The sequence below is a fragment of the Sinohyriopsis cumingii genome, chromosome 11 (assembly GCF_028554795.1).
Source record: "Sinohyriopsis cumingii isolate HCF-2022 chromosome 11, ASM2855479v2, whole genome shotgun sequence".
Lineage (NCBI taxonomy): Eukaryota > Metazoa > Mollusca > Bivalvia > Unionida > Unionidae > Sinohyriopsis > Sinohyriopsis cumingii.
Window position 1 is genome coordinate 31,676,421 of NC_142971.1, and position 15,063 is coordinate 31,691,483.

Genomic DNA, 15,063 nt, shown 5'->3' on the forward strand with positions numbered 1-15,063 from the left:
ATTCATCACAAGTTTTAGGCAAATCCATCAAGGGGTTTATAAAATATAAGCAAATGAAAACAAACAATTTAACCGTAAAATCTATTATTTCTGATGATAACCTTGACACCCAATGTCATGGGGCAAGTGAGTGCTTCATAGAATGAATTGTCTTATCTTCAAAATAAATCGTCTCAAGTATAATGAGTATTTATTATTATTAAAGAGTTTAGGAAGTATAAGTAAATGAAACAACTTTTTCATCAAAACTTTAATGCAATTTTTCTACAACCGTGATCTTGACCTCAAGGTAAAAGGAGCAACTAAACATGTCTTGGAATGAACTGTCTTAGCTTTATGATGAATCATGCAAAGCATGATGAGAATCTATACTGGAGTTTACGTATGCAATGAAAAACTTGAACTTTAACAAACTACTGGTGCTGATGATGCCGAATTTCAGAAGTGTTATGTCGTGCTGTCCCTAATATGAGCTTGGCAAAAAAAGATACCAAAACAATGACTGGATAATATCCGACTCTGTACATCTAGCATGAAAATCACTCCATTTTACTGCCAAGGTTCAACCTAAATATAAGTGAATTGGGTGTTGTTGGGTCTGCCACATACAGCTCTTGTCCGTCTACTAGTCCTAGTTCTGAAAGTAACGGAACAGTAATTTAGAGTAAGCAGTAATGTTATAATGATCATCAATGTATATCACATTGTGAGATAAAACAAGAAATGTCATGGAGTCAAGAAAACCTTAGCACTCCAGGATAGAACCTTATGAGTAAATTTCTGACTTTGTAGAATAATACAATATGTTATATGTAATAGTATGTATGTAATGACTATAATTACTATGGAATTGGTGTGTATGTAAGATTTCCTGTTTTGTATAGTCTTTTAGAAATGGCAATTTATTATGTAACATAAAACAGACACAAACTCAAGGCATAAAAACAAACATGAAATTGACAAACTTAAAAACTACTATGATCATAAATAATCTTCATGCAGACCCTTCCTGTTAATGGTGTCCCGCTTTCAAGAAGACGAAAGCTGAATCAGGTTAGATGATGTCTTTCAAGATCAAAAAGATAAATTTCCTTGATTCAATTATTTGCCACTCTTGCTTAAACTATCTTAATCTGTAATTACACTTGTCTGCAAATATGTTGTCAAAACATTACAGTTTGATCTGATAACTATCAACTACAATTTTTAATCAAGAGATATCAGATTTTTGATGCTTTTTGTTTTGCAAAAAAGTGTTTCTGGCAGATATAATTTAACCCATGTACAAATAAAACATAAACATGCAAGTCATTTTGTCTTAGCCTCAATAAATTATTGTTTTTTTTTAGATAAGGCTGGTTGTGTCGATACTGCAGGTCACAAGGCAGCAAGCACAACAAAAGAAAAGAATCAGAACAAACATACAAGGAAGCATACATGTATTATACATGTTTATATACATATATAATACAAGCATACATACATGTCTATATGCTTACAAAAATAGATAAACACATATATAAAAACTATTGTTGGAATTAGAAAAATCTGTTAAAACCATATCACGTCAAATTTCATCTTGTAATGTGTGATCTGTGTTAAATTAATTGGCTTCACCATGCCCTTTGGGAAACTTGTCTACTTATTTTTAATTTGAAACAAAAAATTAAACTGACTGCAAAATGAGTCATTAACATCTTTTGTTTCCCAAATCTGTCAATGTTCTAAGACATGAAAATTAGTGTGAATTTCCAACACATGTATGAATATACAAGATCATATGTAATTTATAATTTTGTATAGTTAATCAATTAACACAAATGTAAAACTAACAAAGTTTAAAAGAAAGAAAAAAAAGCTCTGTGTAATTTAAAGTAATCTGGGTGTCATAATGGCTACAGATGACTGTTTAATGATTTTTTCCAATAAATTTCCAGCAGAAATCTTGAATATATATGTAATGCAAGTAATACTAAAAGTCATGTGCTCTTGTCTCATTACTCATTGCTTCTGGATGGTGTACTCACCAGGAATGTATATAGATACAAATATACAGCAGAAAGTCAATTTGAACCGTTAATTAAGCTTTCCAAACTAAGTAAATTTTGTGCTGTGTGATACCTTTGTTTCCCAACAGTAAAACAGGACAGAGCTGTACATCACTAAATTGAAATGCCATAGTTTTAATTATTATGGGAACATTAAACTGATTATCATCAAACTGTCAATTTGTCAATATCCCAAAATATACAATTTTAAAAGTCAGTCCCGTGATCTAGATACAACAGGATAGCGATTTCTTCATTATTCCAAATACAATCTGCCACAAGTTACTGTATATATTATATTCATAGATATTGTGATCAATAAGTCAAGATCAATCTCTATCCAGAATATGAGGAGCAAGTCAAAATATACACAAACTTGTATATACTGTTTTTAATCAAGACTGCCTACATCACAAGTTAGCAACAAGAACTGTATTTTCAGAAACATAATGTGCCCTAAAATGAGCTGTTGATCAGGGTCAGCACAAGCTATATGAGATGGATCTGTTTCAAAAGAGGTGCCAATGTGGAGAAGGGGCACAATAATCAAACATGGGAGCTAAAATAATCAAACATAGGAGCTAAAATGAAACAAAACCAGTTTTTTCTTCACATGAAAATCTTTTTATTTGGTCATAATTTGTATCAATTTCTCATAAGTTTTCTTATAAAAAATATTTTAATGATTGGGAGGTGGGGCATGGGTGGTACCAAATTTCTGTTTTGCACAGAGCACTATATTGCCTCATGATGTCCCTGCTGTTGATATAAACCCATGATCCTGTAGATCTGACAAGTCCCAAGTACAGAAAAGTGACAAGTACAGAAAGTATATGACAATGCTATGTATTTCAAATAGATTGTAAAAACTATAACTATAAAAGTATCATACTTTTTGACCAACAAAATTGTACAAGGCTGCAACCCAATAATAATAATAATGTTGTTGTTGTTGTTATAGAGTTTAATGCCATTTTTCAGCACACGATAGGCTATACATGGCGGCCAGTATTAATGGTGGAGGAAGAACCTGGGAAAATCCTGGTAAGAACCACCAACCCACGAGAAGCTACTGGCAAGCTTTCTCACATACCCACATTAGCTGAATCCGAGACTCGAACCTACGCAGACAGAGGTGAGATGGCAGTGATCCGTAACGGAGAGTGCTTTAGACCACTCGGCAATAATAATAATAATAATAATAATACTAAAGAAAGTGTCCATTCTTCTTGACACTTGGACACACCCAAGAACATATTTATAGGGCAACAGAGGTACTCATAAATCCTTCCTCCAATTAGTAAGGAAAGTTTTAGAAAACTCAAAACAAAGAGATAGGCCATTTGGATGACCCTTTCTCTTTGATTTGGGCATCAGAGCTGGGTGGGGGAGGGAAAAGGTTACAACTGTGATAGGTACATTTACAAAATGTACAAAAATTATTTGTGTACACCAGCATTTGTGTACACCAGCATTTCTGGTTTTGCTGGGCTAAGCCCAGTTTAAGGTATTTTGCCTAGTGGCTTTAGTGGTATATTTGGTAAAGAGAGTAAAGTGCCTTGCCTAAGTACACAGCATAACAGTTGACCTGGCCTGGTCTGGGTATCTTAGTATTTCTGCAGAGGAAATCAGCAAGCTTACCACTTTTATTACTCAATATATCACATCGAAGTTGAATACAACTGCACACTGCACAGACCAAGATTGGATGTCACATAATGTGCCACCAGATCTGGGTCTATGTAATTTGTTAAGAGTAATAAGTGGAACAAATAAGATAGACCCCAATCTGCTGGTACATTATATGTGATGTTAGATCAGGGTCTATCTTGTTTGCAGTTGGACTGGACTTAAAATTAACTTTATAATTATATAAAGACATTACTTCACCATTTATTCAAGAGAACATTAACTTTTGTCTTGATACAACACAAAGTGCACCACGTGTGCATGTGACTCGACAATGGAAACATGTGCAGTAGACCTACTTAAAAATGGATACAAAGAAAACAAAATGACCTATCTCTTTTGCAAGTTACTTGTTTGAGACTTTCTTCAATTATATCTAGCAAAGATGCCTCTTTCTCAAAAAAGCAAAGTTGAAGAATTAAAATTTTAGTTGCCGTAAATTGGTTGAAGCACCAACATGTTTTAACAACATATGCACAGACAAGTGCATAATTACTGAAAGGGACATAACTCTAGTACCTTGAAGACAGATTAAGCAAGAGTGGCAAATAATTGGAAGAAAAGCAAATTATTTACTAGGCCTCAAAGGAGATCAGCTGATGTCAGATTTCTTCCTCTGCCATCCTGAAATATCCAAAGTCTACACTAAGCTTCTTTACCACAATGAGAACGTTATAAATTATTGATGCCTGTGTTAACTCATGGCTATAGCAAAATGGAATTATTTATTTTTGTGATTATGAGAACCAGATCATAATTTATTTGTCTAATAGGCACTGCTCCTCTACGTAACAAATAAACCATTCTATAATTTCAGCTTAACTGGTATATGTGTAAGGATTTCAACAAGCAAATTCAGCAAACCAATGGTTATGTCATAAACCTTCACAATCATTAAATCTGGCTATGACCTTTATAACTGAGCTGTAAGGTCACAAGGCAGACGTCAAAAGTAACACATTTCACTGCCCTGTCTTAATGAGCAAAGTGCAGAAAAGGGGTTAAAAAAATATTGATCAGTGGCTATGACCTCTGAAATGAAACCTTGACCATAATACATATAATGCCTTCAAATTGAGAAGCATTAGGTGTGTCATGGTCCATCCCTGTATCTCCTACAGCTTTGATGATATGAAGCAGAAACAAAAGAAACCTTAAAGTATTGATCTGAGGCCTTGGTCTTGAAGATACAACTTAAAACATGCAAAGCAACATATTTTCTTGTGACAATATATAAGTATATCAAACTTTATCCTTTTATCACAAATTGTTCTTAAGTTAGAAAGCAGATGGGCAAATGTGACTGAAATCTAAACTATTGACCTGTGACCTTGACCCTGAAGAAAGGACTGCCACTGTGGTAAGTGAACACCTTTAATTTATTTATATATTTCTGACTGTAATTCTTCAGCCACAACAGGGCAGCCCTTTCAATACATCAATTATAATTACACCGAATATCAATCCAAATGGCTCTAAAATTATAAAATGGAAAGGAAAGTAAGAAAAATTCCACATATAATACCATGATACCAACCTTGAAGACATGACCCCATTGTGGTACACAACTTACTTTCTATATCATACATGCACACCAAGTTGCACTGCTTAATCTTAAACTTCTTTTACATAACAAAAACAATTGAAAATGAAAACCTAAACACTGAGCTGAAACCCTGACCTTGAAGATAGGACTCCTAATGTAGTATATGCCACAACCTGCACTGATGTACTTATTTACTAAACTTCATCCCTTAATCTCAAATTACTTAAAGTTATAGAGCAGAAGGGAAAGTGTGATGACAACATGAAATATTGAGTGGTGACATTGTCCTTCAAGATAGCACCACCAATACTGCATTTTCCAAAGGAAAGTAATAATTACAACTGAACCAATTTTTATAACACTATCTGACTGAAAAAGATGGTGTACAAGTGTTCTAGAAGATGTCTTTTTCCTTATTAGAATGAATGGATACAAAAATCAAGATAAGCTGGTACAAAAAAGTCAGTTTATACTATTCAGGTCCTGAAAACAAAAATACAAGTCCACACTATCCATCTTATTTGTGAGAGTTCTCATTGTCACACTGAAGACAATCATTCATTTATTAAAAATGAAGAGATAGGGCAAAATTAAGAGTTGTCCAACCATATTATACACTTTATAATAAGAAACTTTGAGATTTTCCTTGGAAATCCTTCAAACTGTTCTTCTGTTAAATCTTATAAATTTATTTCTTGCAACCTATTAAAAGAATTTGTGTGCAATGAATTCCATAAACCATTCAATATAATCTGCAACAATTCACATGTTAACTTCCTTAAGTGGCTGGATGCAAACGATAACTTTTGCAACAAAACCTGTTAAGCACTAAGCAAGTCTGATACAATCAAAAGACCACCATTTGTAAAGGCTGGACAGGAACAATTTATTTATATATTTCTGACTGTAATTCTTCAGCCACAACATGGCAGCCCTTTCAATACATCAAATGAAGTTCAAGATAGGAAAGAAAAGATATCCTGAGAATAATTACCTTTCAATGTTTTCTTTAAATTTTCTCTTGTCTTTTCCTCAATAGATTTAACCGTCTGCATGTAAAGAGTTTTATTCTTGCCATTCACACTTGTCGTTATGCCTGGAGATTTCATTTGACTGAAAAGGGGAAATAATTGTGTATAATGAAACAGTTGCACAGTATTTTCAACAAAGTACTCCAAGTCTTTTTTATACCATCTATTGGCTTTTGTTTTTCTTCAAAGAATGAAGTCTGGTTGATAGCATTTTACTTATAAAAGTACAAATTATTTGTTAAATATTTTGCATTTAAACATTTAGATGTTGAAATTCACCATGATAATGCAGAGATTCCTGTTATTCTTGCAGCTAGTTTTGAAACTGTAATCAAAAGATCAATATTTAGGCATGCTGTTTTTAAGATGCCTTTGTCACTTATGTATCAATTTACAAAACAAATCCATCTGAAGATTCAAATGTGGAAGTATTATTTCACAAGAACGATTCCAACATTTTTTTAGTATTCATCAGAAAATGATATGAAATTTATATATATATATATATATATATATATATATATATATATATATATATATATATATATTTTAACAAGTGACCCTGGAGTACATATAAATATAAAAATCATATTTTTAAGCAAATTATGTTACTTTGATAATACTTACCAGATCATATTACATTAAAATAACTTTCTCTGCTACCTCCAAATCCAGCCCTCCAAGAAAGATGAAAAACATCTACATGTCTACATGTACTATAGGGAAAGGGAAGCAACTGTTACAGACTAATTCCACTTTGTACTTGCTAGGTGGTCGCCATTATACCCAGATGTATCAGTTAATGTAAATCATGTATAATAGCTACTTCAATTACCTGAGGGGTGGGGAAAGAGACACTGGCTCAAAACTCAGGAAAGATTTAATTTGGGTGTGGCCTGGATATGTCAGAATTGGACTGCAAGTTGGAGATTAGCTTTCTGCGGTCAGAATCATCTCTTTAGGTCTGAATATGTCTGAGATCATGGAACAGTATCTTTAACTGTGATAGGTGCTAACTTCTTTTCTTAAAAGAGAAAAAGAAAGTAGTTTGCTATTTGGAAATGCGTGCTTAGAGTGGTGTAACATCACTGATGTAATAACAGTCACTGACAACACATATTTTCCCTTGCATGTCCTTAAATTGGAAGATCTTCAGGTGTTGCGATCCTCTCCAAGTTTGAAGCTCCAAACTCAATTTTGGTCAGGAATGAGGAGTGAAAGAGGAGTTTCTTTGGACATGGATGAATTAGTGGTGACCTCCACTACTTAGTGTAGTGGAGGTCACTATGACTCGTCTGGATACATCTGTGCCCCTCAGTTACCTAATTATCATCATAATCACAACTGATGTAGGGAAGGTGTAGGTCCATACTGTCTCCCAGCTGATTAAAAGAGCATGCATAAAATATGCTTCTGGGGTTGGGGAAAAATGAAATAGAAATGTCAAGCATCAGACAAACCCAAAGGACACAGACCTATTAGGTTTCTGGATTGACAACTCTAAATGAAGTAGTTGCCTTACCTTGATAATGAGTTAGCTGGGTCATTGAGTCAAGCAGGAATGTGTTGAACTTGTATATTACCTGATACTGGGAATACCCATGAAGGTATTCCTAACTAAGGCAAAGGCCTTGTGATAAATTTCCCTCTTGCAGAGTTACATTACCACAACTATTTTCCAACATTATCAGACCAAGTTTCATGGTTATGTTCCACCAATGTGTGGAAGGCATTCAAAATAGATGTCATTTCCAAGAGGTCGATATGAGAAGCCTTTTCCTGAAGCATCCACATGCCACTGACCATCGCAGGTCAAGTAATAAAATGACACTGTAACAAGTCCAACCCCACACCGAGTAGGCCAAGGATCTGTAAGAAACTTTTTCGCCTACAATGTCTTGTTTGATGCTTTCTCTGGTACATGATCAATACTTCTGATGCATTTGGGAGTACCAAGTTTACATCAAGATGCACAAAATGTTGAGAGGGGATAAGGTCAGACTTCTCTGTGTAAAAGGAAAGTAAGGTTGTTCATGTCATGAACCAAAAAGCATACTTTTTGAATAGTTTTGTAGTATGTCATTCAGGAATGCCATCTTCTCCATGAGGACACCCTGAACTGGGATATGACTGGTCTAACATCTTACTGAAGGTGTGACTTTATCTTGGCTGGTGCCTTCTCTGATGTATCAAGGATTCTTTCGATTTATTTGGTAGATGCCAAGTTGATTTATTTGGTAGATGCCAAGTTGATTTATTTGGCAGATGCCAAGTTGATTATTGTTACTTAGATGGACAAAAAGTTGAGAAGGGACAAGTTCTGATTTATCTACAGTGATTATCAAACCCACAATGAGGAAAGCAAACTCGTTTGTTGTCAACCAAAACCAAAACTTACTGAATGATTTTGTTGTGTATCATGCAGGAATGTTGCTGTCTCTGCAGTCAATGACCTGAACTCTTAGTGAGGGACCAAGAACTTAGATTGGGGCTGTATAAATTGGTATATGGAAGTATGTGTCATACATTTCAAGACTCATCATGTACTTATCGCATCTCTATAACAGGTCTCAATTGCTGTTGGACCTCCTAACAAGAAATATTCTGAAGAAGAAGGAGTCCTGTGCATTCGGTGTTTGTACTATTTACACAGCTCATTGCAAGCACACGAAAAACATAGATTTTCTTGTACATGAATTACACCCACCCCCCAATGGAATTACTCTGGAGTGCCTTCACGAAGGTAGGATGATGAAAGTGGAGTGGTTCAGATAACAAAATCCAGAGACTCTCTGGCATGGTTTGGATTGCCCATCGTTTTCATAGATGGTTGCTCCAAATCTGATGAAAAGGGAGGGAGTAGTCTCAGGATGGTTGCCAGAAGGTGACAGTGTACCAGTGGCAAATGAAGGAAGGCCTGGGGAAGGAGAAACTGTCTGCCTGTACAAATATGGGCATATGACCATGTATAGTTCACTTTGCTAAAATAAAAAAAACTGTCATTGTTGCGAACTACCACTGCTAATTCTCTTGTAACAACAGTCATAGCTCTAGCACACACCCTAACAGAGTCATGCCAAGATAGAAGATTAAGCTGAAGGTTAAAGGGCAACTCTTATACTGCTTGCTTTTTCACCTCCTCAATTTGATGCCTTAACAAAAGTGGAGAAATGAAAGGGATGGAGCACATATATAAACAGCAATGATCATTAGTGACCTTTTGGGCTAGAGGAAAAAAAAATGTAAGATGCATGAAGTCAAGTAGGATTGAAGCTGACACAATGTTCCTAATTTTTTGATGTCTGTGCACTTTATCAACAAGTAGACAAGGTATATGTGGATAAAATATCACTGTACATGACTTTTTCCAGAGGGATGAGAAACTTGCTTGCAAATGGCTCACTATAAAGAAGCTCTTGCACTGCAGGCATCAAGAATGCTCCAAGTTATGCCTGGTAGTGTTTGCAATCTTTAACAACTATGGCATGATTATGAATGATGATCATCATCTACATCCACCAAAGCATTGAACTTTTTGGTAAATTGATTTCTATCATTCCAAATACTGAAGTTGTGGCTCCTGATTATCCTCCAGACTTTGGGTTCCACAGCAGTATTTTATCAAGGATTGCTGGAATTCAACCAGAGTTGGCATGTATCTTGATTTTAATGACACCTAGATTGAAGGTGGAGGAAGGCATTCATACAGAGACAGAACCTTATATCATTGCCATGAACTAAATTCCATCCAATCCCGTGTCTGATTGGAATGTTCTGTAATTTCCTTTTCATCACCTTCATCAACGGGAAATACTATGTATTAGTATGATCACATTATGGAATGCTGGTCCAGCAAGACCAGTTTTGCTTTGTTGGACAACTCTATAAGTAATGCTGATTCACTATGAATTTCATAGGGATGGTTTGTCTGGTCAGTTGGTTAGCCCACTTGCCAATATACAGCTCACTCATACAGTTGGACCTGTTCTTTGGTATAGACCTTCCATCTGTACCATATTGGTGCGGACCACATGTTTGTACTGTATTGGTCAAATTGCAAATTTTCATGTCCAGCTTATTTTCTTAATGTTTTCGTGCACAAGTGTGGTAAATGATAGCAAATCCTCATGGAAATGGTAATCATTTTTTTTGGGTGAGCCCTCACACCTCATTAGCATGGTTCCAGGCTTATTCCCACAGGAATTACAATATATCCTACTCTCTGACATGTTTACAACAAAAACTTCTATTTATATACTGATCATGTGTGATTCCAAGGCTGACTGGAATCACATGTGCTTTCTATTGTATTCAGGGACATTATGATCTGGCACTGTTTCTGCATCTGGTTAGGAGAGGGCATCCTGCCATCACCCCTGAGACTAATCAATGAATTCTACTGTATTCATGGATACATTTATATATTCTGGCACTATTATGCATCTTCATCAGGGGTTGGGAAGACCTCTCGACATCATTTGTGGAACAAATCAACATTTCTACTGTATTTACAGATACAGTATGTTCTAGTGCTGATTCTGCTTTTGTACTGAGGGTGTAGAGGGCATCTTAACATAGCCAATGAGACTAATCAATAATTTTGTACTGGGGATGTAGAGGGCATCTTAACATAGCCGATGAGACTAACCAATAAGTTTGTACTGCGGGTGTAGAGGGCATCTTAACATAGCCAATAAGACTAATCAATAATTTTGTACTGGAGGTGTAGAGGGCATCTTAACATAGCCAATAAGATTAACCAATAAGTTTGTACTGGGGGTGTAGAGGGCATCTTAACATAGCCAATAAGATTAACCAATAAGTTTGTACTGGGGGTGTAGAGGGCATCTTAACATAGCCAATAAGACTAACCAATAAGTTTGTACTGGGGGTGTAGAGGGCATCTTAACATAGCCAATAAGACTAATCAATAATTTTGTACTGGGGGTGTAGAGGGCATCTTAACATAGCCAATGAGACTAATCAATAATTTTGTACTGGGGGTGTAGAAGGCATCTTAACATAGCCAATGAGACTAATCAATAATTTTGTACTGGGGGTGTAGAGGGCATCTTAACATAGCCGATGAGACTAACCAATAAGTTTGTACTGGGGGTGTAGAAGGCATCTTAACATAGCCAATGAGACTAATCAATAATTTTGTACTGGGGGTGTAGAGGGCATCTTAACATAGCCGATGAGACTAACCAATAAGTTTGTACTGGGGGTGTAGAGGGCATCTTAACATAGCCAATGAGACTAATCAATAATTTTGTACTGGGGGTGTAGAGGGCATCTTAACATAGCCAATGAGACTAATCAATAATTTTGTACTGGGGGTGTAGAGGGCATCTTAACATAGCCAATAAGACTAATCAATAATTTTGTATTGGGGGTGTAGAGGGCATCTTAACATAGCCAATGAGACTAACCAATAATTTGGATGTGAGGTGCATGTAAATAGTCTTGCTATGATGTAATGGAGCATGCTCATTTTTGCCCCCCTCCCCCATGAGTTGCATTTTGAAAATGTTGGACCATGTGACAAACTATATGGTTGGGGTGGGGTGGTCCCAATAATTTATTTAAACTATTACAGAAGTCATACCCAGGTTCTATTTTGTTGGAAGTTAAATTTAGTGAAAGATAAATGTAACTCCCTGAGCCCCCAGTCAGCAATCCGATGTTTAGTTGGTTAAATATACAAAAAAAAAGGTTGAAATTCAATGAATAACAATTTAATAACAATCCAATAATCAAATGACTCAAATTTCCAATTACACTCCTTCTGCTCAACCCTTTAATAAGCCTATGGCATCACTTGATAAGCCGTGTGAGATTGATTTCCATCTGTCTTTGTATTTCTACTCATCTGTTGTATCCTTTCTCTCTCTTATATCTCCTAATTCCTTCTCCTCTTCCTCTCCGACCTTTCTCCAAATTCTTTCTCCTCCTCCCCCTTGACTTTCTCTAGACTCCTTCTCCTCCCCTTTCTCCCCATGACTACACTTCTGTCAACTTCCACTGTCTCGGCTACAGTCTCAATTCTGTCTCCAACTCTTGACGGCTTGGAACCAAAGTTTTCCCTCCCATAAACAGCTTCCTGTGATTAGACAAGGACAGTACAATCTTCTTCCCTAACCATCTCACACTACACACAGCCTATCATCAGATAACGGCTATTAAATTTCTTCAGTCATGCATTTGTTCACATCGAGATACCCATACGTTCTTGTATGATAAAAGAAACATCATAATACAGCATGGTATCAATTACTTCTTATACATACATCAATAAATTCTGTCACATCAGTACACATTCCTAATCCCATTATACTAAACAATACCACAATAATCAGATGCATTTCTTTACCTTACAACTCGTACAAAGTATGCAGATATTCAAATATCCATGCTCTGATATATGCATACATCCATAGTAACTAATCTTACATACTTCAACCATGTTTCCAAATGAACAATTCAAGCATGCATAAATTCTAACATAATGCATTAATAAATACACTCGTTTACTATGAAGTAACCTAATAGCGAATTACGATATAAATTGTGACCACAAGCTAAAAATCAACATAATTCCGCCTCGCATCTATTAATTCTCTAAGTAAGGCTCAAGCCCATTTCTCAAATACACATGTAAATGAAACACTACAAAGGTAATTCTACATACTAAATGATCCTAGGAATTAAGTGTGTGTACTACAAATACTGACAATTATGATGCCATAATATTCTGCAAAAATTGAGCAAATATCTTACTAACCTTTTCGAAGCTTTGTCTTTCCTTAGAATCTACCTCTAAGTTCTGCTGCTAGATTATGAGTGGCGTGGCTTCTTTCTTGGGAGTAAACCCTATTGATCTGCAATCCTTCCAGGTGAATACTAAATTACTCTTACAATTTCAGAAAGTATCATTTGAGTCTGTAATCATGCCCTCTATCTCAATTTTGATTGGATATCGCTGTGCACTGATCCAATCAAACTTAGTAGACAATGTCCCTCGATGTGGGGACAGATAAGAACACGCCCCGTTCACCCAGTGGACTTTCGTTTTGATCTTTGAACTGACCTTTAACATACAGGCATGATAACAGCAAGCCTTTGTTAAGTGACATGACTGGTTGCCTTTGCCGCATCAAGTTTCTGGTCTCTGGCTGGTCATGGTAACCTTGTGTAAGAGTTCAACACTAACCCTGCAGCAATCTTTAGACATCAAACACAAGGCCATGGTAATATTCCCAAGACAGGTAGATTATAGCTTATACATGACTTTATAGCTAGGTGCTTAGCAAAAGTGACAGACCAAGTGTATTTGCAACAAAGTATGAGCAACTGTATGCATAGATATGTCTCATGTCATCTTCCACGATCTAATTTTTTTTTTCACTTCTTGCACTAGGTTGTCATCTTTGTAATGAAGGAAAGGAACAAACAAGTATGTAAAACAAATATATATAAATTGAAAAAATATACATCATGTTACTGAAAAAACTTAGAAGTGTAATAGTTGATAAATACAGCACGAAACAAATTCTTCAATGAAGTGATTGCAGCAAATCAAAATCACTTGCAACAAAATGAAAGGTATCATAATTGCAAAATTCACTGGAATTTACTAAAATGTTGGATGTACTTTATACCATTGTAAATAAAAGATGGATGATCTGAAATTTATGCATAAGATTAAATTGATTCTATGTAGCGCATTTGTACAGCATGACAGTGAAAACAAAAACTGGTACATTAAGTATAATGAAGGGGTTAACCTGTAAGAGTTATTTCCCATTGTCTATATAATATATAGAGATACATATATTGTCTTTCTGGGAGGGCTGGATTCTGAGGTAGCAAAGAAAGTTATCCAATATAATGTGATCAAGTAATGTATTTGATTGAGAAATATGAGTTGGTAGGTAGTTGTGGGTGGTTGGTTACGTAGGTAGGTAGAAAGGTAAGTAGGTAGGTAGGTTTGTGAGTAGGAGCTTAGGTAGGTTGTAGGTAGGTGGGGAAGGAGAAAGGGAAGCATATGGATGGTTCAAATTGAATTAATCTTACTAAGCTGGACTCTCAATAAGGTAATCTATAATATCCTTCAACTTGTCCGTTTCAGAAAAGGCAAATGTTTGTGGAATGCTGCTACATGCCACGCAGTTCTCCTGAAATGCAAACAAAAATGTGTAAATTTTCAGACGTTACACTATCTTACAAATTATATTGTGCATACTTACTTGTAAAATGCATTTCAACAATCACAGTCCCAAAAGTTTTAAGATGTGCATAAAATGTATATATTGTTGTAACAACTTAAAATATATAAAATAAATAATCTACATAAGCATATTTGCCCACCAAATTTCATTTGACCAAACATGAAGTTTAAAACTAATTGAAAATTATGTAATATATACCTATAACTATTGCATTGCTTACCTTTTCTGGAATGCAAGCCCCCATACCCAACCTAATTCTATTCCTTAATTAGTGTGGAAAGTTCTAGAACACTTAAAACTGTTAAAAATCGAAATCAAACAGACTGAAAAGCAATAATACAGTTCCAGTCTGACTACTATGTCCATGTGGAAGCCTCTGCCTCACTGAAAAGGACCCATAGTACATTAAGGCATCAGAATGGGGAGGGAGGAGGGAATCTTTGCAATAATGGCAGGTAAGTACTACATAATTAAAATTAGTTTGACCACCCCCAACCCACTCCATCCATCAAACTATA

General features: G+C 35.6%; 1 protein-coding gene across 3 annotated transcripts in view; it reads right to left on the reverse strand.

Annotated features, from left to right (window-relative positions):
* Positions 1-232: 232 nt before the first annotated feature.
* LOC149787857 (NEDD8-activating enzyme E1 catalytic subunit-like) overlaps positions 233-15,063 on the reverse strand; it is a 52,900-nt gene continuing 38,069 nt past the window's right edge. For 2 of the 3 annotated variants that reach the window (XM_089974084.1, XM_089974083.1), the window contains exons 14-16: positions 14,391-14,491; positions 6,278-6,396; positions 233-637 (exon numbers count right to left, since the gene is read on the reverse strand). In XM_089974084.1, the coding sequence (XP_089830210.1) occupies positions 540-637; positions 6,278-6,396; positions 14,391-14,491 (318 nt within the window). In that variant the 3' untranslated portion in view covers positions 233-539. Of the gene's footprint in view, positions 638-4,313; positions 4,362-6,277; positions 6,397-14,390; positions 14,492-15,063 lie in introns of all 3 variants that reach the window. The other variant, XM_089974085.1, reaches the window with a different exon arrangement.